General features: G+C 38.8%; 1 protein-coding gene across 2 annotated transcripts in view; it reads left to right on the plus strand.

Annotated features, from left to right (window-relative positions):
- DDX1 (DEAD-box helicase 1) overlaps positions 1 to 21806 on the plus strand; it is a 49245-nt gene extending 27439 nt beyond the window's left edge. Inside the window, exons 19-27 of one of the 2 annotated variants that reach the window (XM_023550432.2) lie at positions 1481 to 1627; positions 7722 to 7813; positions 9358 to 9430; positions 9549 to 9621; positions 9704 to 9746; positions 10664 to 10759; positions 11072 to 11192; positions 11867 to 12013; positions 14128 to 21806. In XM_023550432.2, the coding sequence (XP_023406200.1) occupies positions 1481 to 1627; positions 7722 to 7813; positions 9358 to 9430; positions 9549 to 9621; positions 9704 to 9746; positions 10664 to 10759; positions 11072 to 11192; positions 11867 to 11997 (776 nt within the window). In that variant the 3' untranslated portion in view covers positions 11998 to 12013; positions 14128 to 21806. Of the gene's footprint in view, positions 1 to 1480; positions 1628 to 7721; positions 7814 to 9357; positions 9431 to 9548; positions 9622 to 9703; positions 9747 to 10663; positions 10760 to 11071; positions 11193 to 11866; positions 12580 to 14127 lie in introns of those variants that run through there. The other variant, XM_010591929.3, reaches the window with a different exon arrangement.
- The last annotated feature ends 2176 nt before the right edge of the window (positions 21807 to 23982 follow it).

Consider the following 23982-nt stretch of genomic DNA (forward strand, 5'->3'; position numbering starts at 1 on the left):
TTTGTTTCATTGAATTTATGTCCTGCTTACTTTCATGAAGGATTTGAGGTGACTTAAAAAATTAGAACAATTAGGAAAATTGAAAATAAAAAAAAACAAAGCAAAAATAATAAAAAAGGAACCTGTCCACTTTAGGGGAATTAGTTACTGTAGTTAATCACTGAATTTAGTTCTTAGCCTCCTGGCATCTAAATCACAAATATTTTGGATTATGTATATATAATTCTCACTGTCGTAGGAAACCAGCAGATTTCTCTGGAGACAGACTTTGTACTGGCCTTGAATGTTATGTAGGCTCTTCACGTAGCGAAATTGGTTAACAAAAATGTCTTTAGCTACAGTTTTGCAAAAGATACCAAAATGATCTTCAAATAGTTTATGGATTTTTAAAAGCATAACAGTAAATGTTGATGTATTGAAGATAAATCTATGCAGAGCTGAGCCAATTTGTTTCAGGTACATAGTGTTTTTGAAGATACATGAAGAAACATGATACAAAGATAGTGCTCAGAGAACCTGGAAGAATGGATATTAAGTCCATTAAGTTGGGTGTCTGACGTCAGATGTCTCAAGGGAATCATTGGCAAGGATTAGAATGCATTTGGTTCATGGCTGAATTCTTTGACAAGTATCTAAAATGTGAATTATATGAAATTTTGGTTAAAGAGGGTTCCTTTGAACTGAGTCCTATATTAGCTTCAAATTTACAAGATGTTTGCGCAACTAACCTTATTGCTGGAGAGGAGGAGAGACACTATTAGTTCAAAATAATGTATCACAACCCTTTGGGAATACATTTTATGGTATAAAATTATTTACTGCTTGATATACTTTCCTTATAAAAGTTTTGTTCTTTTTGCATCTTTACAATTAGAGATGACCAGAGAAACCTTGGATATGTTGGATTACAGAATTAAAACCTTGCATTAAGTAGTTGAGAAATAACTATAGCTTAGCTCCACGCTGAAAAATAGACAGTTTGGAGGGTAATAACTAAAGAATTATTAACTAGGTTTGGTGTTAAGGTTTTTTATTCCATAGAGTCAAGTTTGAACTTGCTGGTGTTTAGAAAGTACATTAGTTATTTTTTTAAAAAGGAGTTAAAATAATTTAATAAACATTTTTTGAGCATTTAGAGATAGTTAATGCAAGGCAGAATGTCATTAGTTTTTTCTCCATGAGAGGTAGAACAAAGTTTTGGTGTAGATACATATTTCTGTGCATTTGTATATTTTTCCCCCTATGAGATATGGTTATGGGTGTTTTTGTACCCCATAGGTTGGCATAAAAAATTAACATTAGAAAAAAAAAAATGAACAGTGGATTAACTCACTATTTCACCTTCTCTTATTCCTTCTTGTCCTTGTCTATATTTAAAATGTTGTTTTTTTTTAAAGAAAGTTAAACAGTAAGTCCATGACTATGTTATGTTCATAACAACCTGAGATCGAATTCTCTTTTTTTTGTTGTGATATTCAAGAGATGTGGTCTGAAGCTATTAAAATCCTGAAGGGGGAGTATGCTGTCCGGGCAATCAAGGAACACAAGATGGATCAAGCAATTATCTTCTGTAGAACCAAAATTGACTGTGATAACTTGGAGCAGTATTTTATGCAACAAGGAGGAGGTACTTTTTCCTCACTTGAAATAGCTTGTGTTTATTTCCTCATTTAATAAAGGTTATTACATAGTCTTGTGTTGATACAGTCTAGGATACATGCATAGAATTTAAAACAGTGATGGAACCTTGTAAGTATCTAGGTTTATTCATTGCTTTTTCCTGTAATAAGCCCTAGGAAAACAATGAGATTTCCCACATAGGTATGTTTTCATTACTGTGAAGATGATTCAGTGCATTCTGAGGCCCTTATTGCATTTGAGAGAAGGGTAGTATTAGTAACTTTCATGTTAAATTTTCAAGAGTAACCATTAAATAAAAAAATGATTATCTTCTAAGCCAGTAAATGGGGAGAAATAGAATGAGAAAAAAGTCCTTAATCTAAACCAAAACCAAACCAAACCCAGTGCCGTCGAGTTGATTCTGACTCATAGTGACCCTACAGGACAGAGTAGAACTGCCCCATAGAGTTTCCGAGGAGCCCCTGGCAGATTTGAACTGCCGACCCTTTGGTTAGCAGCCATAGCACTTAACCACTATGCCACCAGGGTTTCCTCCTTAATCTAAAAGAGGGTAAGAAAGAAAGAGAAAAAAAGAAAAAGGAGGGTTAGAGATTATAAAATAAGATAGATGGTGGAAAAATCTGCATATATCAGTAAACACTGTAAATATAAGTAGACTGAAGTCTTCTGTTAAAAGACATAGGTTGTTAGACTGGATAGAATTTAGCTATATGCCATTTAAAAGGAACATACCTAAAATCTGAGGACATAGAAGTATTGAAAGGTGAAGGAATGAGAGAAAAAAAATGTGTGTGTGTGTATGGGAGCCCTGGTGGCACAGTGGTTAAGAGCTTGACAGCTAACCAAAAGGTTCGCAGTTCGAATCTACCAGCTGCTTCTTGGAAACCCTATGAGGCAATTTTTCTTTGTGCTACAGGGTCGCTATGAGTTGGAATTAACTCGTTGGCGCACAGGACTATATATAAATATCTCTTGTTAACTAAAAGCTAGTTTAGCTATATTAATAAGAAGCACAGTAGACTTTAAGATAAAAAATTACTAGAAATAAAGAGCCACTATATAATAAACTATTCAGTCTACACAGAAGATAATAATGATTCTAATTTATATGCTCCTTAAATAAAAGTTTTGTTTTTATAATACAACTTTACGTGTATAAACCAGTGGGTACTCAACATCATCAGTCATTAGGAAAATGCAAATTAAAATCCCAGTGGGATGCCATTGTATACTCATCAGAAAGGCTAAATTAAAAAGATTGACAACAGTAAATTTTGGTGAGGATGTGGAGCAACTGGAATGTTCATATGTCACTGGTCAGAATGCAAAATGATAGCAATCATTTTGGTAGAAGGTTTTGCAGCTTTTTATAAAATTAAACACATACCTGTCTTACCCATTAAAACCTGTTGCTGTCAAGTGGATTCTGGCTCATAGTGACCCTTAGAGGACAGAGTAGAACTGCTCCGTAGGGCTTCCAAGGAACAATTGGTGGATTTGACCTGCCAGCCTTTTGGTTAGCAGCGCATTCTTAACCACTAAGCCGCCAGAGCTCCCATACCTATCTTAGGGCCTAGCAATTCAATTCCTAACTATTCACCCAAGATAAATGAACATATATTGATGACAAGATATATGCAAGAATGTTCATAACTACTGTATTTATAATAGACCCAAACCAAAAACACCTTGAGTGTCCATCAGTAGGAGAATGGCTAAACAAACTGGCATATTTATACAATGGAATACTCCTACTTAATGTTGACTTTCCTTTGTAGGTGACGTTTCCTTTATCTCTAGCCACTCATAAAATTCTCTCTTTATCTTTGGTTTTAGCAAGTTTGATTATGTCGTGGTGACTTTCTTTTGGTATCTGCCTTGTGTGAGTTTCAATGAGCATCTTGGATAGATATCTTCTCTTCTTTCACTATATTAGGGAAGTTTTTTGCCAACAAATCTTCAACAATTCTCTGTATTTTCTGTTCTCCTTCTCTGTTCTGGTACTTCAGTCACTGGTAGGTTATTTCTCTTGATAGAGTCCCACATGATTCTTAGGGTTTCTTTATATTTTTTTAATTCTTCTATCTGATTTTTCTTTGAATGTGTTGGTGCCAAGTGTTCCATCGTCAATCTCACTAATTCTAACTTTCATATCCTCAGTTCTGCTCCTCTGACTTTCTATTGAGTTGTCTAATTCTGAAATCAGATTCTTAATCTTCTGAGTTTTTGTTTGCTGCCTCTCTATGGATTCTTGCAGCCTATTCAATTTGTCATTATGCTCTTGAATAACCTTCCTAATTTCCTCCACTGCTTTATGTGTGTGTTCATTGGCTTGTTCTGCATTTTGCCTGACCTCCTTCCTCATATCTTGAAGAGCGCTGTGTATTAATCTTTTGTATTCTACCTCTGGTAATTCTAGGAATATCTCTTTGTTGGAGGATTCCTTGATTCTTTGTCTTGGGAGCTTGTTGAAGCGATCAGGGTCTGCTTCTTTGTGTGATTCGATATTGACTGTTGTCTCCAAGCCATCTATGGAAGTTATTGTATTGATTTATTTTTATGTTTGCTTACTAATTCCTAGCTTCTTCCTTTGTTTTGTTTTGCTATGCCCAAGTAGGCTGCCCGAGTGAGCTAGTTTGATTATTGGTGGCTTTGAAGCTCTAACATCCTGTCACCAGATGGCTAGAGCTGTTATCAGGTACCTGAGCCCAGGAGTCCATTTACTTTTCATGTATGAATTCAGCTTAGGTGTCCAGGTAGTTGGTCACCAAGTGTGTGGTGCAGGCTCTCACCAAAAGTCTTAGAAGAACAGGAGTGATTAGTGTAGACACAGGTATCTAGTTGCAGCAGGGAGTCATGCTCTGAGCAAGGCAGAGGGCTGACAACCACCCCCCGAGTGTCTGTGAGGAAAGCACATCCCTGTTCCCTAGAGTGCTCTGCAGCCGGACCCTGGGCACCCAATTCTTTCGGCTGTATGGACTGGGAGGCACCACTTCCTTGGACTCCTGTCACAGGTGGCTAGGTGGCATGGGTGAAGCCACCAGTCCTCAGGCCCCTGATGTGGGTAGGTGAGGACCCTGCTTAATAGGTAGAGCAGTGTCAAACATCAAAAATCCGCCTGCCCACCACACAGCTGACACGGTTGAAGTCAGACCTCAGGCACATACACTGTTGCACTGTGCCAGGGAGGGCCTACGCTGCTGAAATGGGCCCACACAGGTCCATACAGGGGTGAAACTTATTCAAAGACTGGACCGCTTGTGCTCGTGCCCAGGCAAAGGAGCTGCTTCTGCTCTGAGTTTCCAGCTTAGGGGAGCTGGTAGATTATTTTTTCCCCATTTGTTAATTTGTTCCTTCTCCAAGGCCGGGAGAATGGCTCACAGCCGGCAGCATGACCTATCTTAGGTGCAGGGAAAGTGACCATCACTGAAACCTGCTCGGAAGCTGGAACAGAGGGAGGAGGGATCAGATAAATGGGAAGGAGTTCTTTGAAAAGGGGTGCTTTTCGGTCCACATGATAAATTAGACTCAAGCACTTATCTTTTGCTGAGAGCACTGTTCTTTGCGGATTCTGGAGGCCTGAGTAGACTCTGCTGCTCACACCTGCTGTGGAAAATGTGTCCCAAACACTACTGCTGGTCTTGCTGGAGGATCAGGCCTGTGGGGTGCCAGTTCCCACTAAGTCAGGTCCAGCAGCTCCTCACCATTTCTGAACTGTCTCTTCCTCCCCCTGCTGCTCAGTTTGATTTCTTAACTTTGCGTTTGATGTTCAGGGCTCTTAGCTTGTCATATATGTGATCGATTCACTTGTTTTTTTCGGGTCTTTGTTGTAAGAGGGACCCTGGAAGCATCTGACTACTCCTTAACGTTGATGTATGCAGCAACCATGGATTAATCTCAGAAACATTATACTGTGTGAAAGAAGCCTTACACAAGAGTATACGCTGTGTGATTCCATTTGTATGAAGTTCTAGAACAATCACTACTAATCTTTGGTGGAGAAAAATCAGAACAGCAGCTTTTCCTGGGAAGGTGGGAGCAGGGATTGACTGGGAGAGGACATGAGGATACTCTGCGGGGTAATATTCAATATCCTCTGTTTTGATAGGGCTTTGGGCTACACTGGCATTTGCATTTGTCAAAACTCAGCAAATGTACACTTGAGATTTGTGCATTTTCTTGTATGTAAATTTTACCTTAAAAAAAAAAAAAAAACTAGAGAACTACTTAACTCCAGTTAATGATATACATACTGAATTATGTACTGATGTCTGCAGTTTACATTGAAATGCATCAGAAATACAAGGATGAGTTGATGGAAGGATGGAGGGATGGAAAGAGATATATGGTAAAGCAAGTATATTAAAATGTTAATGGTAGAATTTAGGTGGTGGGTATATAGCTATTCACTGTTGAAATTCTTTTAGTTTTTCTATATTTGAAAATATTCATAACAAGTGCTGGAGAAAATGTATAAAGTAAAAATTGACATATACACAAGGTATCATGGATAAATCCCCCATTATAGTGGGGGAAGACTTTTAACACATCTCCTTTATAATTGACATACATCAAAGAGAGAGAAAATTTAAAAGGATGCAGAAAATTGGAACAACACTTAAAAGTCTGAGCCAGTAATTATATATAGAACACATTAAAACTGTTCATTACAGGGAACAGTTCAGTAGCACATTTATGTTTTCAAGTCCTGGCAGACAGACTTACTTTGTTGTTTTAGTTATAGTCCCTGTTTTTTAATAAATATTTTCTTTCTGTCCATGTTGTTTCTGAATGGAGGATTTGATTGTGTGGTTAGGAGAGCTGTTGAGCAAGTAGTAGTAATATTCTTAGTTTCTTTTATCCTCAAACATTTGGGTTACCTCGGGAGCCCAGTGGCCCAGTGGTTAAGAGCTCAGCTGCTAACCGAAAGGCTGGGAGTTTGAATCCAACAGCCACTCCTTGGAAACCCTATGGGGCAGTTCTACTCTGTCCTATAGGATCGTTATGAGTCGGAATTGACTCAACAGCAGGGAGTTTGGTTTAGTTTGGTTTTTCTACCTAGAAAATAAATTTCCCAAACCATTACTAAAACCGAAATAACACAATATATGCCAGATTCCTGGGATTTAGAGGAAAGGAGTAAAAGGTTCCCAATCACTGTACTCCCCTCCCCGCCGCATATCCTGACCAGGGATTGGCATTGTATATATGATACTTACCCAATCCACTTGAATCCAGAATATAAAGAAACCTTAGCTGTATGCATCTGGAAGTTCCAGTTAGCTGTTATTTCACTCCTGCATAATTAGTTTTTGTGTTAGTCATTTTGGGTGGATATATTTCAAAATGTATTCTGTTTCCTTGAATTCTCAAGTATATTTTATTGAACCTAATTTACTATGGAGAATAATTATTGGCATAATTGTTATTCTAGCCTATCTCCTGGTGGTGTCTACAGGTTCTGTTGAGATTTAGAAGGCCGTTTGTTGTCCACTTCTCTGAATGTTCTCGAACACTGCTTTTTGTTACTGTGTCGTCTTGAAGAGTGTCTTTTTTAGGGCTGGCTATCGCTTTGCCTGCTTCTGTAGTGGCATCTCTTCGTCCTTTTGCTGCTTCTAATCTACTTGGAGCATGAAAACCAGATAACTAAGTTGCTAAGAACAGCCAAGGAGGGCAGGCTTGTGGGGCATGGGCTTAAAACTGTTTTCAGTTCTTCTAAGAATGATCTCTTTTGACTGTCTTTTCATTCTTAGCTTTGTATGAAATAGGAGAGTTCTGTACACATACATTTCCCCCTTACTAACACTTTTTAGCTGGCGTACTGCTTTATCCACTGCTCCAGCAGATGAGTATGGGCAACTCTTAAAATATTCCTAAAAATAAATATCATTTAATGCTACATGGAATTCATTTTAATGACATTTCTCCTATGACCAAAATTGTGTTAACCCTGGTTTATGGCAAGTTGGGGTATAGATTTTCATAGAATTGTGTGGTAATATTGTAGTCTGAATTTTATTGGCTTTTTGTCTTAAGTGTAATGTTTTCCAAGGTTGAACGTTTAATGTGTTTTTTGCTAGGACCAGATAAAAAAGGACACCAGTTCTCCTGTGTTTGTCTTCATGGTGACAGAAAGCCTCATGAGAGAAAGCAAAACTTGGAAAGATTTAAGGTACTGATATTTAGTTAGCTATATCTTCTTAACCCTTAAGAGGAAACGTATATATAGTTTTGATCAATCCCAGTTAACATTATTAAAGCAATTCTTGTCGCAGGTATTTCAAAATATTTCTGCCCTAACTGATCCATCTTCATTATGGCAGGATTTAGTCAGCTTTGACACTCAAATAGTAAAATAAAAAAAAATTACACCATGATAAATGGTAAATTGCACAACACTACTGTAATTAGAATTTTCAATTTAAGAAAGTTTTAGTCATTTTTTTCAGGTGGATGCTTTTAGGAGAAGCATCATTGGAAAGTTAAACAGTGTTTGCAAGACATTTTTAACTCTTTCATTAGATCATTGAGTTAAAGATACACCAGCCGCTTCTTAGGCCTCTGGACCTTAGAGGTAAGGCATTATTCCATTTTTTAATCCATTTAGTGTCAAGGTGGATCCCTCTTGGAAGGCGTGAAGCTCAGCAGATGGGAGTTAGTTGAGCGTTCCATTCAGTGATGCTCCTGGATGTGTTAGTTTTGTAAACTTTTGCATTTTTTTCCTTTATTTCTGTGAGATAAGGCTGGCAAGCATAGTTATGGCTTTCCTGTGTGATAGTTAGGGAGCCTGATGGGTTTGTTTTGGTTTTTCTGTGTCATAAATGGAAAACCAGAAGTTCCCCATGTAACCTAGTGGAAAGGTGCCAGCAGTAAATTATTTATATAGCTCTTGTTGGTATATTCTTATACCACAAATCGTTGGAGCCACAGTGCCGCACACCTCATTGGTGGCTTGTATTACCAGATCATATTTCTCAAAATCCATACTATCAAACAAGAATTTAAACACACTCAATTAGTAAGCATGAATTTCAATACTGAAAACACATGGCATCAAAAAGAAGAAAGATGGAGAAAAAATGTAGTAATGAGATGAAATAGCTTATAATGATATTTATAGTAAACTTAATTTACAGATTAATTTAAGCAAGACGTCAGTATGTTTTTGTAGAATTAAAAACATTTTATTATTGTTTGGGGGCAGCACACAAATAGGTTGCATAGCCCTTGGCGAAGGTGGATAGGGCTTGAGCCATTTGGAGCTAAGGGCCGGTAGCCTCTACCCACAAGCAATCTCGTCTGTTTACCGCAGTGTGTTTACCCCAGAGTATAAAAACCGAAACCAAACCTGTTGCTGTGGAGTTGATTTTTACTCATAACAACCCTGTAGGAGAGAGTAAAACAGCCCCTTACAGTTTCCAAGGAGCGGCTGGTAGATTTAATGGCAACCTTTTGGTTAACTCCATAGCTCTTAACTAGTGAACATCAGGGCTCCCCCCAATGTATAATACCGGTATAATTTTCTCTAGGCCCCATAATGTGAAAAAAGGTGGGAAGTACTGGGAAGATGATCCAGGAAATATGAGCATCTGGACCTATAATCTGGTAGTAACACATGGGTTATTAAACATCTCATTTAGTGGAAAGGTAGAATTTGTGTTTTTATTTTAGCATAGGTACTAACAAATCCCTTTGTCTTCTTTCTGATCTCTTTAGAAAGGAGATGTAAGATTCTTGATTTGCACAGATGTGGCTGCTAGAGGAATTGATATCCATGGCGTGCCTTATGGTAAAAAGAATTTTTATGCCTATAGTTTGAATTTTATAGAATCTAAAGTAAAGCACTCTAGTATGTTTGAAATATTTACAAATTAATTCCAATTGGCAAAAATTGTTTTTATTTACAGTTATAAATGTCACCCTCCCGGATGAAAAGCAAAACTATGTACATCGAATTGGCAGGGTAGGAAGGGCTGAAAGGTACTGCTGTAATTTTTTTTTTTTTTTTTAAGCTTACACACTTCAAGAATAAAATCTAATAAAGACTTTTAAACTCTTTCAGGATGGGTCTGGCCATTTCTCTGGTAGCGACAGAAAAAGAGAAGGTAACCTTTTCAGTACTCTGCTATATTCAGTGTGTGTGTTGTGATTTTAGATGCTGGAAATAAAAGCAGTTTCATTTTTCCATTGAAATTGAATTCAGGTGCCTATGGAATATAAATGAGCTTTTTAATGGTATCTTTTTCTCTGTAGTCATTGAATGAACAAATAGCAGTATGAAACTTAGAAAGGGGAAATGGAAAATATAATTTTCCCTCAATAGCTTTAATGTAATCATTTTCTTCAAAAAGTATTTAAACCCTCTCTGGCATGGTGGTATAGAAGATTTTTTTGGTGGGGGAGGGAATAACTTACTATTTTGATAAAAAATTATAGAAAAGTTAAACAAGAATAAGGAACACCCATATACCCATTGTTCAGATTCACCAGTTTATTTTTTGGTTGTTTTTTCATTATTCCCTTACAGGAGACATTTGAAATTTATTTTTGATATTAATCTTGATATGTCCTTGGGTGGTACAACTGGTTAATGCACTTGGCTGCTGACCAAAAGGTTGGAAGTTCAAGTCTGCCCATAGGCACCTTGGAAGAAAGGCCTGGCAATCTACATCCAAAGACTCAACCATTGAAAACCCTGTGGAGCAGAGTTTTACTCTCACACATGTAGGATTGCTGTGCATCAGAACTGACGTGAAGGCAGCCAGTGGTGGAGGAATCTTGACACAGCGCTCCCAGTGTTCACTTTTCCAGGCCCGTTTCAGCTGGGAATTCCTTCCTGTTACAGGCAGTTTACAGAAATGTTTGGTTTATTCTCAGAAAGAACTACTGAATAGTAGTGAAGATTGGGTAGTGTGCTACACCTGTAGTCTGTTTTTCTTCAGCTTTGAAAACCATAAAATACAGGTTTAGAGTAAGGCTATCTCTGTAAGATGTGTTAATGTTCTTTCCCTCTGTAATACAGGTTTGGTACCATGTATGTAGCAGCCGTGGAAAGGGGTGTTACAACACAAGACTCAAGGAGGATGGTGGCTGTACAATATGGTACAATGAGATGCAGGTAAGACTTGGGGTGGACTCACAAAAATCTTACTCAAATTGGTCAGATAGACGGCTGAATTAAGGAATTATCGAAACAGGTTAGATCGCAGCTTTTATCTACTTATCTATTATAAGGAAAAATAGTGAGTAATTGGTTTTAATGTTAGTTGTAGTTTGTAAACTGTAGCTTGTGGGTTCATCACTTAAGAAATCTAACTTCCATTTATACTAAATATTACAGCCTGCCTGATTTCATTTAATACTGTTAAAATGCAACTCTGTCAAAATGATTTTTTTTTTCTAATGCTTTAATTTCCTCTCCCTTTCTTAGTTGCTATCTGAGGTAGAAGAACACCTGAACTGTACCATTTCTCAGGTTGAGCCAGATATAAAGGTCCCAGTGGATGAATTTGATGGGAAAGTTACCTATGGTCAAAAAAGGGCCGCTGGTGGTAAGCTTTGAATTCTTTCTAACTCTCTTTTAAGTGTGAGTGTACCGTTTAAGCTACAGCTTAAGAAGAGAGTAATTCTGTTTCGTTAAGTGTGTATTATTGGCATATTAATCATTTCCTCCTTTTTATTCTCTTAGCACTTTGTCCATACCTGTCTTGTAGCGTTTTAACTGCATGATCTTATGTAAATAAAGAATAACAGTTTAGCTGTTTTTCTCAAGGTATTATTGTCATGAGGATAGTTGAATGTTTTATGGAATTGTTTGGAAATGAGTACAATGGATAATTTTAAACAAGGAATCAGAAGCTTTTAGCATTCTTTATTCAAGTAGGTTGGGACCTTCATCATATTATTCCCTTTCCCTGAAATGCCCTTCCTTAGCTTGTTCTGGAAAAATTTTTAAGATTAAGGCTAACCTAGTTTCCAGACTGAAGAAGACAGTGGAGAAAGGGTAGGTAGGAGTACAGAGGCAGCTGTTGGTGAGACCTAATTTATTTATATTGAGTAATTAACGTAACATTTTTAAAACTCAAAGTTTGGGAGATAGATTGCCCAATAGTACATCATTACTGCTAGAAGCAATGTCTAAACTAATATAATTGAGCCAAAGTATTGCTGACAAGTTATTTCAAGCATGTCACTTATATTACTTTGTAATTTGTGTGTGATGCAGGTGGAAACTATAAAGGCCATGTGGATGTTTTGGCACCTACAGTTCAAGAGTTGGCTGCCCTTGAAAAGGAGGCACAGACATCTTTCCTGCATCTTGGCTACCTTCCTAACCAGCTGTTCAGAACCTTCTGATTTTAACATACACTAAGTAAGATTTGCATAATGAAAGTGTGTAGTCTTAAAACTCTGAAACAATTGTACTGCTTCCAAGCAGCAGTACTTGTAGTAACTTAAGCCATTAGTGCTAATTCTTGCATGTCGAGAAACATTAGTCTTAAAAATTCTTCATAAAATGGCAGTCTAATGAAAATAATAAATTTGATGAGTACTATATGTTCATGAAGGTTTGTGTCTTGTTTTAAAGCTTTCTTGATTTTTTTTTTTTAATTTCTGGGCTTATGAAGTGGAGTTTGTGGTATATGAATTTGGCAGAGGACCTATGTGGAACCACTAGTGAATATCCCAAAAGTAGAATATTTCATAGGAGATAGTTCTAAACGACCACAGTGAACTCACGCATAGGATTGTGGAGATGGCACCACGGATTGGGCACTGTTTCGTTCTGTTGTACATCAGAGTTGACTCAACGGCAGCTAACAACAACTCCTAAATGGAGACAATCATAAGATGATTAAGGTTGCCTAGATATATATTGACACTAGAGGAAAGTCTTGCTGTGAAAGAAAATTGGATGATCCTGGGGTAGAAAGACGAGGTAGAAAAACTCCATGCTTCCTAACTGTTAGGAAGCATGGAGTTTTTTTAGGGAGTCAGAAAAGGTTCTGTATCTAAGGCTTGATGACTGATTTACTTAGTGATAGTAAAGATGTATTTCTGAAGGATTACCTTCCCATTGAGACCCTTTCTTTCCAGTTGATATATACCTATAAAGCTAAAACTATTCTGGTATTCCTCTACCCCGTTGCCTCGATTCCTACTCAAAGCAACCCTATAGGACAGGGTAGAACTGCCCCATAGGGTTTCCAAGCAGCGGCTGGTGGATTCGAACTGCTGACATTTTGGTTAGCAGCCAAACGCTTAACCACTACACCATCAGGGCTCCACACTATTCCTCTAGGTCTTTAACGTATAAAACTTGAACTCAGTTCTTTGGAATATATTTCCTCAAATAGTGACTCATGCCTAAAATACCAGAAGGAAAAAGGAAAATTTAAATACAATTGGATTGCTCTTTTGTGCCTTTTGTGACTCTTAGTTTATAAAGTAGCTTCTATGGGAAAAAAACATTCTTGTCCTAGAGTTTCCTTAAGCACACAAGCTATTAAAGTCTCTCATATGGTGTTTTCCAAACCTTTTAGCACTGAGATATTTTCTTCAAACAAAGTTTTAATGAAATTCAATGTATGAACAGATAAAAGCTCTAAAAAACCATTACCTAATATATCGAGTTCATAGTTTGTGTGAAATGATTATGACGATACCGTTCTTATCTCTCGACCACTTTCTTTGAAGATGTCCTAGAAGTGTTATAACAAATCTGAAAGATATTTGATGACAGTTCTTTGCAGTGTTTACACACATTAATCCGTGCTTTAGAAGTGAGTTCTGAACTGACGTAAAAACAAATAAAAACCTCAGATTCAAACCACTTAAAACTTAGAGCTGGAAAGAGTCTGCGTGGTCATTTTACTCGTGGCCTCGTTTTACAAGTTGACCTTACAAAAATGCAAGTCCTCATGGCTTGGTTGGTAGGACTGGAAATAGAAGTTGGGTTTCCTAGTTTCAGCTTTTTCGGGATGATTCTCAGGTCCAAGTGGGTTGACCAGAGGAACGCTGGATAGAGATGGGTGACTGGAGGGGATTGTTGAGTTTTTCCTCTTGAAATTACTGTCCAAATGGAATTATTCAGAGACCAGTTGTCAAAAGAGGAAGCCACGTGTAACCAGACCAGGAGAGGGGTTGCTTGAAGGCCTGATTTGTCCTTTCTTTTTTTTTGACGCATATCTCCATCAATCCTCCCTTTAACTCTTAGTCTGTGTTTCTAGATGCTGATTCCTTCAGGCCTCTATATTAATGCTAAAGTTGTGAAGACTTGTCAAAGTCTGCTTAAGATATGGTCACTGAGCCATTAGAGGTGCCGATTGGCCTCCTTCTCCCTTTTAATCATAGCACCTTCTGAGTTTTAGCTAGTACTAGATTGCTCAGCTAGTGACTAGGTTCTAGTCAGTACGGTATGAGTACAAGTGATGCGTACACTTTCTGGGACTCATACTTCCATCTGTTCTTTCCCTCTTCCCTCAGGCTAGAACTTGGATGTGGTATTAGTGATCCAGTTTCCACCTAGGGAATGACAGAGCAGCAAGGCAGAAGGAACCCAGGTGACCTTTCAAAGAGAGATGCCTACTCTGTCTGGACTGCCTGTTGCAGTGGCTTGATCTTACCTGAACCATTGTATATTTAGGTCTCTTTGTTGTAGAAGATTAGCCTCTACCCTAACTAATACAGAGTGCTAGAGGTGCTTGAAAGTTCAAAAAATGTTAAATGTTAACCATCAAATGTTAGTATTTCTGACTCATAGCTTTAGCTTGGTCCATTGTATAGTATAAAAATTTATAAGTGTACTCATAGATCCCATGTCAGTAGCTCTATAGGTCTTCTCTAAACAGAAGTGCCAAGACTTGCCTCAACTTCAACATATAATAGATGTGGCCTGAGGTCTTTGTGAGTCATGGCACATTCCTCCTTATTACCTATGTTGTCTTCCACTCACTGCTCCTCCCCTACCTTTAAGCTTTGATTGTTTTCGTATGAAAGAGTTACTCTTTCACAGTGACTGAAGTGGTTTTTTGCTTGGGTTTTTTTTTTCTCCCCCTTCGGTTGTTTCAAATTTTAATGAACTTATATGAACAGCTTTATGTATTCACTGTATTGCTCATGTGGCATATACTTCGAGCCCCTTAATGGGACAGACCCACTTGAGAAAGTATAGAAAACCAAATAAAAGGATCAAATGCTTTCATTGCCTAGGGATGTTTGCCTGAAGAGAACTGGATTGTAAAGGATTCTAACTAGTTGTCCTGTAGTTAGTTATAAGATCACCAAAACTTTTCTGTACTTCATTTTTAATATATCTTTTGAAAAAATTGGAGACTTCAGATTAATTTCCCCCCCCTCTACTTTTTATAGTCACATTCCCAGAGAAGTTCACTGCTTACATGTTGGTTCCTTTTTTTTTTCCTATAAATGCTTTGGTATATAGCTTAGATCATATTGCATATATAAATTTGTATCTTTATTTAACACTAGCATTTTTCTTACTATAAATACTTTAATGGCTGCCTAATCCATTGAGGATGCTATGGTTTATGTAACCATTGAACTTTTCCTGCTCATGGACATTGAGGGGAATTGAAAAGGATGCGAACTTCAGAGTGTTAGGCCTGGATTTGAATCCCAGCTCTAATCCATTCCAGCAGTATAACAGAAGGCAAGGTACTTAGGATCTTTAAACTTTAGTGTCTTTGTTCATAAAAATGGTGAAAATAACTCACTTCATTCAGGATATTGTAAAACATTTAGTGAAATGTCCAGTAGATTGGAGATACTCATTCTGTATTTTATAGTATTCAGACTAGACATTTTTCCCATGTTACATATAATGCGGCCATGAACATCTGTGGGTTGTTTTCTTGGACTACATTCCTAAACGTGGGGTTACTGAATTCAAACATTTTTAAGGGTCATCATCACCAGATTGTTTTCAGAAAGGGTTGTACTGGTTATATCACACTAATAATATAGGAATTCTGTGTGATGGCTTTACAAACTTAAATTTAACTTGGAATGCAAAAGTAGGAAACAAAAAAAGATCAGTAGTTGGAAAATATGGCCTTGGTGTTAGAAATGACGCCAGAGATGGCATGATGGAATTTTGCAAGACCAACGACTTACTCATTGCAAATACCTTTTTTCAACAACATAAATGGCAACTGTGCATGTGGATCTCACCAAATGGAAAACACAGGAATCAAATCGACTACGTCTGTGGAAAGACACAATGGAAAAGCTCAATATCAGCAGTTAGAAAAAGACCAGATGCTGACTGTGGAACAGGCCGTCAGTTGCTCATATACAAGTACAAGTTGAAGCTGAAGAAAATTAAAACAAGTCTACGACAGTCAAAATATGACCTTGAGTATATCCCACCTAGAGACCATCTCCAGAATAGATTTGACACATTGAACACTAATGATAGAAGACCAAACTGCTAATGATAGACCAGACTGCTAATGATAGAAGCCCAGACTGCTAATGATAGAAGACCAGATAATTTGTGAGGTTACATCAAGGACATCATACATGAAGAAAGCAAAAAAAGGTTGTTAAAAAGACAGGAAAGAAAGAAAAGACCAAAATGGATGTCAGAAGAGGTTCTGAAACTTGCTCTTAAACGTGGGGTAGGTAACGCGAGTGAATGAAATGATGAAATAAAAGAGCTGAACGGAAGATCTCAAAGGGTGGCTTGAGAAGATAAAGTATTATAATGAAATGTACAAAGACGTGGAGTTAGAAAACCAAAAGGGAAGCACATGCTCAGCATTTCTCAAGCTGAAAGAACTGAAGAAGAAATTCAAGCCTCGAGCTGCAAATTTTGAAGGATTCTATGGGCAAAATATTGAAGGACACAGGAAGCACCAAAAGAAGGTGGAAGGAATACACAGAATCATTATACCAAAAAGAATTGGTAGATGTTCAGCCTTTTCAGGAGGTAGCATATGATCAGGAACCTATTGTACTGAAGGAAGAAGTCCAAACTGCACTGAAGGCTTTGGTGAAAAACAAGGCTTCAGGAATTGACAGAATACCAATTGAGATGTTTCACAAGCAGATGCAGCAATGAAGGTGCTCACTCATCTATGCCAAGAAATTTGGAAGATAGGTACCTGGCCAGCTGACTGGAAGAGAGTCTATTTGGGCCCATTCCAAAGAAACGTGATCCGCCAGAATGCGGAAATTCTCAAACAGTATCATTAATATCACACACAAGTAAAATTTTGCTGAAGATAATTCAAAAGTGGTTGCAGCAGTACATCAACATGGAATTGCCAGAAATTCAAGCTGGATTCAGAAGAGGACGTGGAACGAGGGGTAACGTTGCTCATGTCAGGTGGATCTTGGCTGAAAGCAGAGATTAGCAAAAAGATGTGTTTTATTGACTATGCAAAGGCATTTGATTGTGTGGATCATTACAAATTATGTTGTGCTCCTGAGGAACCTGTACTTAGACCAAGAGCACTTAATTGTGCTCCTGAGGAACCTGTACTTAGACCAAGAGGCAGTTATTCAGACAGAACAAGGGGATACTGCTTGGTTTAAAGTCAGGAAAGGTGTGCGTCAGGTTGTATCCTTTCACCATGCTTAATCAATCTGTATGCTGAGCAAATAATCCGAGAAGCTGGACTGTAAGAAGAACAGGACATCAGGATTGGAGGAAGACTCATTAACAACCCACAGTATGCAGATGACACAGCCTTGCTTGCTGAAAGTGAAGAGGACTTGAAGCACTTACTGATGAAGATCAAAGACCACAGCCTTCAGTATGGATTACACCTCAACGTAAAGAAAACACAAATCCTTACAATTTTGGACCAATAAGCAACATCGTGATAAAATATTGAAGTTGTCAAAGATTTCATTTTACTTGGATCCACAATCAACACCCATGGAAATAGCAGTCAAGTCATCAAATGATGTATTATTGCACTGGGCAAATCTACTGCAAAAGACCTTTTTATATGTGTTAGAAAGCAATGATGTCACCTTGAGGACTAAGATGCACCGGACCCAAACTGTGATACATTTAGTTGCCTCATATGCACGCTAAAGCTGCTCAGTGAACAAGGAAGACCGAAGAGGAATCGATTAATTTGAATTGTGATGCTGGCGAAGAATACTGAACATACCACGGACTGCCAGAGGAACAAACAAGTATATCTTGGAAGTGTTCCTTGGAAGGGAGGATGGCGAGACTTCATCTCACATAATTTGGACATGTTATCAGGAGGGACCATTCCCTGGAGAAGGACATATGCTTGGTAAGGTAGAGGGTCAGCAAAAAAGAGGAAGACCCTCGACAAGATGGACTGGCACAGTGGCTGCAACAATGGGCTCAAATATAGCAATGATTGTCAGGGTGGTGCAGGGCTGGGCAGTGTTTCGTTCCGTTGTTCGGAGGGTCCCTATGAGTCAGAACTGACTCATCAACACCTAACAAGTATAACTTGCAGTATGTAGTTTGTTTTCTTACAGTCTCCGCCTATGGTGTATGAATTAGTGCTGGCTGCCTAGCAAAAAGTCTGTACCGCACGTTCCGTGCACCACACCCCTCCCCCACCACATCCTACTCTATTACAAACGAGGATCCAGACTTGTTTTAGGTAAGGTTGCGGCTTCTTTCTTTTTTCTTTGCTTTTTTATGGTGGAAGTGCATATGGCAGTGACTGAGAACTGCCCAGATTAAAAAAAAAATTGATTCCTTGCCAATTTCATATGGATAGAACCATTTAATCACATTTCTCACCTTGTTCTCCTGACTTAAAAGGGAACTATGTGCTTTACTGCAGTTTGAATGAGATACATAAAATAAGAAAAATGTGTAAGTAAATACAAAAATGAGGCTACCTTGGGTAGATTCTCTTCTCATAATTTTATCATTTCCCTATAGATGCTGACAATTTCAGAAATACTCCCAGAGGTTTTTTTTTTTTTAAGTGACCTTTATTTGATGGAAAAGGAGTATTTGTTAGAAGGGAAAAAGTGCAGTGGAACAGGAAGGAAAGGGAGGGGTACTATTTTGCTACTCCAAAAGTAGTTGATAGAGAATTCCTTTGGAGGGAGGATTAGAAGGGAAATTTTTGCTATTGTTGTCTGTTCTGTTGCTTTAAATAATCACCTTTCATTTAAAAATCATCTAAAACTCCAGTTTTTCTGGTAAAGTTTACACTCTTAACTGATCAGAAGAGTTGAGGGGAATTTGAAAGAACTTAGAGTCAAGTGGAAACCCTGGTGGCATAGTGGTTAAGAGCTAAGGCTTCTAACCCAAAGGTCGGCAGTTTGAATCCACCAGGCAGTCCTTGAAAATTCTGTGGGGCAGTTCTGCTCTGTCCTGTAGAGTCGAAATAGACTCGACTGCAACAGACGTGGTTTTTTTTCTTTTAAGAGTCAAGCAGGCCTGGCTATGATCCCAAGGATAGTGACTGACTTCTAGTTAAAGCTGAATCACTTACAGAGGTAACCCCGCCTAGGGTGGCAGCTGGGAACCTTCATTTTAACCAGTTCTTCAGGTGATTGTGATGCAGATGGTCCTTGTACCACTGTTTGAGAAACACTTAGGGAGAACTAGGTACTATAGCTTTTATTCTCGCTGCAGTCCTTTATCCTGAGGCTTACCTGTGCCCGTTGCTGTCCAGTCGAGAAACACTTAGGGAGAACTAGGTACTATAGCTTTTATTCTCGCTGCAGTCCTTTATCCTGAGGCTTACCCGTGCCCGTTGCTGTCCAGTCGATTCCCACTCATAGCGACCCTACAGGACAGAGTAGAACTGCTCCATAGAGTTCCAAAGACCACCTGGTGGATTTGAACTGCTGACCTTTTGGTTAGCAGCCATAGCTCTTAACCACTACGCCACCAGGGTTTCCTCCTGAGACTTAGGCAATATGATGTAGAGGGACAGTCAGAGAGAGAGAAGCTTGCTATACTAGATCACCTATCTTCTGGTGCTGGCCCACTGCCTTTCTACCAAAAATTTTCACCTTAGTCCCCTCCTCATAGATTAGTGGTTTGCAACGCTGGCTGCACACTGGGTCACCTGAGGAGCTTTAAAAGAAAAACCAGTGTCTGTGCTTTACCTCCAGAAATTCTGATTTAATTGTTCTGGGGTGGGACCTGGGTGCCCCAGGTGATGCAGATGTTCTGCCATGGTTGAGAACTTCTGCTGTAGACTGAGCCTGACTTGATTTTTCTTGGTCCTGTCATAAACCTTTGTATGTCCTCTACACATGCCTAAGCTAATAATACATCTTAAAGTAAAATACAGTTTAGGCTCAAGCTGGAACCCTTGCTATAGAACTATGTAGTAGAGGTTATTGTAGAGAAATACTTTGATAAAAATGGCATGATGTATAATTTTGGAGAAACTGATAAAATTATTTTAAAAGTAGATTTTGTAGCCAGTTGAGTTTAACTCACTTCAAAATAGTCACTTTGCAAATTTAGACAAGGCTTTCAAGGATGCTTCAATTTTTCAGTATCTATTTGGCCTTTTCTTTTTATTTGTTTTAGACATTACCACTTTGTTTTTATTTGAAACATTGCCATTGTTTTTGACAGGGCCACTTTATAGGCCTTTGGAAATCATTGGTTCAACCCAGTATTTTACCTCAGGTCTAGTTCCCCAGCTTTTTAATTCATCCTGTTCACCAGAAATGGCCCTGGTTGGATGTTCCCTGTTGTTTCCTCCACCCAAATCCCAGTTGAAGGACAGATATTTGCTACTGCCAAAGTAGGACTCAGAAGAGGCAGCCAGAGGACGCATGTCTGTAGGGCAAGAATTGGATGTTAAGGGCTTTTCAGTTTTTTTTGTGGTGGGTCAGGGCCGCAGGGAAGGGAACCTAGGTTAGAAAACCCTGATCAGAATGGGAATTTGCAAGATGGAGGTTAGAGTCAGGATAGGGCCAGCTGAATATCGGAGCAATGATGTCTGATAATGAGTTTTAAATTTTCTTTCTCTGTATTGTGATATCCTCAAATCTTAGCAACTAGGTTAGGTATGTGTCTTAGTTATCTAGTATTACTCTAACAGAAATACCACAAGTAGATGGCTTTAACAAATAAAAGTTCATCTTCTTACAGTTTAGGAGGCTAGAAGTCTGAATTCAGGGCATAGGCTCTAGGGGAAAGGCCTTTTCTCTTTTCAGCTTCTGTTTCTGGTTCCTCGGAGATTTCATTTGGTATGGCATCTATCTTTCCCCTTCTCTGCTTACTTGCTTTTGTGCTTGTTCGATCTGCGTCTTTTATATCTTGAAAGAATTGATTTAAAACACAGCCTACACTACTGCTGCCACATTAAGATAATAAAGAAAACCCCCTCCCAAATGGGATTATAACCACAAGTTTAGAGGTTAGGATTTACAATGCGTATTTTTGGGGGACATAATTCAATCCGTAACAGTACAATAGTATGGTGTGGGTATTAAGGAGGGTTGTTTCTGTGCTTGGACAAAGTGGTGTTGAAGGGTGTGTGGGAGCTGGTTAGGACCCCATCCTGCAAGAAATTGTCACAATGGCAGGAGGGGACAAGAAAGCTACCTGGAGCAGGGGTCTAAAGTTTGGAAAAGTGACAACTAGGCTTGGTGACAGGCTTAGCAAGCACTCCCAAAAATTCTTAGACATAGTTGAGAGGGCACTGGCTAGCCTGCAATGCAAAGTTAGAAGCTTGAGGTATTTTGTTTGGCATTTTTTTTTTTTTTTTAAGAGGCTAGCAATTTGGAGATACTGGATTATACACATATCATTAAATACCATCCACTTAAAATGTGGTGTTAGCTCTATTGGTTGTAATAACAAACTCTATCGTATTCTTCCATCCATAATTTGTTATTTCTTTCCCCACTGTTGTTGGCTTACAACCCAGCACCATTTGAATACTTTCCTACAAAATTATACAGATGTAGTAGGGCCTACCCACAAAACCTCTTGTGGGTTTGGTGGCTTGTCATTTCCCACTTGGGTACACCAGGTGGCGCTAAGGTTACACCATGAATACCCACAAAGACCTGAACACTTGTGCTGGTGTATTTTTACCACTTGGGGTCAGTTGAGGATTATCTGACTTCCTAGTTTTCTTCTAAGTAAATCATAGAATTCAGAGAAATTATTTCTCCTTACATCTGTCAGAGGCTGTGGGATTTTTTTTTTTTTTATGTACCCTGAACACCAAGAAATGTGCTTTTTTTTTTTTTTTGTAATGAGTTGGCCCCACACAGCTAGTGCTTCAGTGGTTTCTGCTGTCACAAAACATTTAAAGGACCACCACACCAGCTTTCTCCTGGGCCCAGGATTTGGGAGTTCTCTGTACAAAGAACTTCCACACATGTCAAAATTGCTTTTATGCTAATTGCCATTCTGATTAACATTTCCAGAACTCAGAATGCTTTTTCTCAGTCACTTCCTTTGATTCTGCCTGTCTCTGAAAGCCCAGATCTGAATGAAGCGAGATGAAGTATCATGTTAACAAATCACTGACGCCCACTAGTCTTCCTGCTACTTATACAGCTGATCCTAGGAATTATGGCGTTGCCCTTTTGAGAGCATGCGGGAGATTTGTGGAATGGTCACCAATTGACACTGCCCGCCTGTGGGTGGGTATGGGTGGGGGTGAGGGCAGGATGTGTGGGTTTAGTCAGAAGCTCAGACAATGAGCCTAGTCACTTCAGAAAAGAGCTTGTGGCTAGTTATTTGAAACGCCAAAATGAATGGACACCCCAAGTGAGTGTCTTCCAGGATCTTTCTGCTGGCCAAGTAAATTCATGGGTTTGTAAATTACGAGGTTACCTGATAAAAACAACCAGGTGTAATCTGTCCTTTGCCTTCGATTTTTCTCCAAGGAATACCATTCTGGAGGGTGGGAGCAGGAGGAGACCTGAGTCTCTGTTCAAGAGCAGATTCCTCCTGTATAATTTAAAGGTACAATAGGAGCTCATCTGATTACTGCCATTTAAAATTTATAATTAATCCATGTTAAACCCAGCCGAAGGACCCGTCATGGGCTTTTGTTGTCTAATTAAGCCCAGACTAACTTAAGCACTTAAGGTCCTCTCAAATGTGGCCCCAGCCTTCCTAGTCTTATTTCTGTTTTTCCTCCATTCATATCGAGCCTGGTCTCCTCACTGTCCTCCATATCAGGTATTGACCCCTTACTATGTGCCAGGTATTGTTCTAAGTGTCTTACCCATCTTAGTCCTCACAACAACTCCAGAACATAGGTTTCATTACTGTTCCCATTTTAAGGATGAGGAAACTGAGGCAGCAAGAGGGTAATGATTTGCCTAAGGTCACATGGCTTGTAAACATTTGAGCCAGAACTTAAATTCAGGTTTAATGAATCTTGTTTTTTCTTGCTGCTGGGATTATGTGGCTGCTTGTGCCTGTTGAAAGGTCTTCCCACTTGCCCTTTGCCTTTCAAGATTCCACCCGTCACTGGGGACCTGAGCCAGTTTTGCCTTCTTCTTGAGAGCAAAAGAGCATCACCTTTTTGAGAGTCAACCATGAGCCAGGTATTTTATATTCTATCTCATAGGATAGCCAGTGCTGTCTTTTTTGCATATAAGGAAATCCAGGGGTCATAGAGATTCGGTAGAAGTTCTATAGGATAAGTCTGTCAGGTCCCAGAGCCTGTGCTTTTCTGGTCTACTGCTCTGCCTCCAACAAGCCTTCTAGCATGTTATTCTTACTCTTGCCCTTTCATGTTATAATACGGCTCTTAATTTTTAAAAATTATTTCATGGCTCTTTTTTCCCCCCTCTATGTTTCTGGATGAATCAAAGGCCTTCCAATGAAAGGCTTCTGAGTTATACTTCTTTTCTTTCCCTACAGTGTACCTAGTGAGTATATAACAAACGCTATTGATTTGTTTTTCATGCTGTAGAGAAAATCTGTCAACTTATCTGACAGCAACAAAAACTTTCGTGACGAGACTGAGACTGAAAACAGAAAGATACCTAGTAACTTTTAACCCTGGGCAAGAATTATTACTCCGTGTAGTGTAGGACGAAGGCCAGGGCCACATTCAGTGGAAAAATAAGCTTTTAGCTTATTCAAGAAAATCTTGACCAAAATCTTTAAGAATCATGAGCATATGGGACCAAAAGCTCCAATTTCATATGGCTGAGACTTCAGTGTTAAAGTGGACCAACACTTACACAGAAATATGTGAATTCATCATGGTTGTTTTTGAAGCCTTGGAGTTGGCAAAGTTCCAAGTCAAGAACTCTCTGCCTTTGCAGTTCTCGATTATTTGAGGCTAGATGACTCACTTTGTGTAACATCCTCTTGTTTTCTCCCGGAGGCTTCCCTGAGAGGATTAGCAGGGGCAGGGG

This window comes from Loxodonta africana, chromosome 12 (assembly GCF_030014295.1).
Source record: "Loxodonta africana isolate mLoxAfr1 chromosome 12, mLoxAfr1.hap2, whole genome shotgun sequence".
NCBI lineage: Eukaryota > Metazoa > Chordata > Mammalia > Proboscidea > Elephantidae > Loxodonta > Loxodonta africana.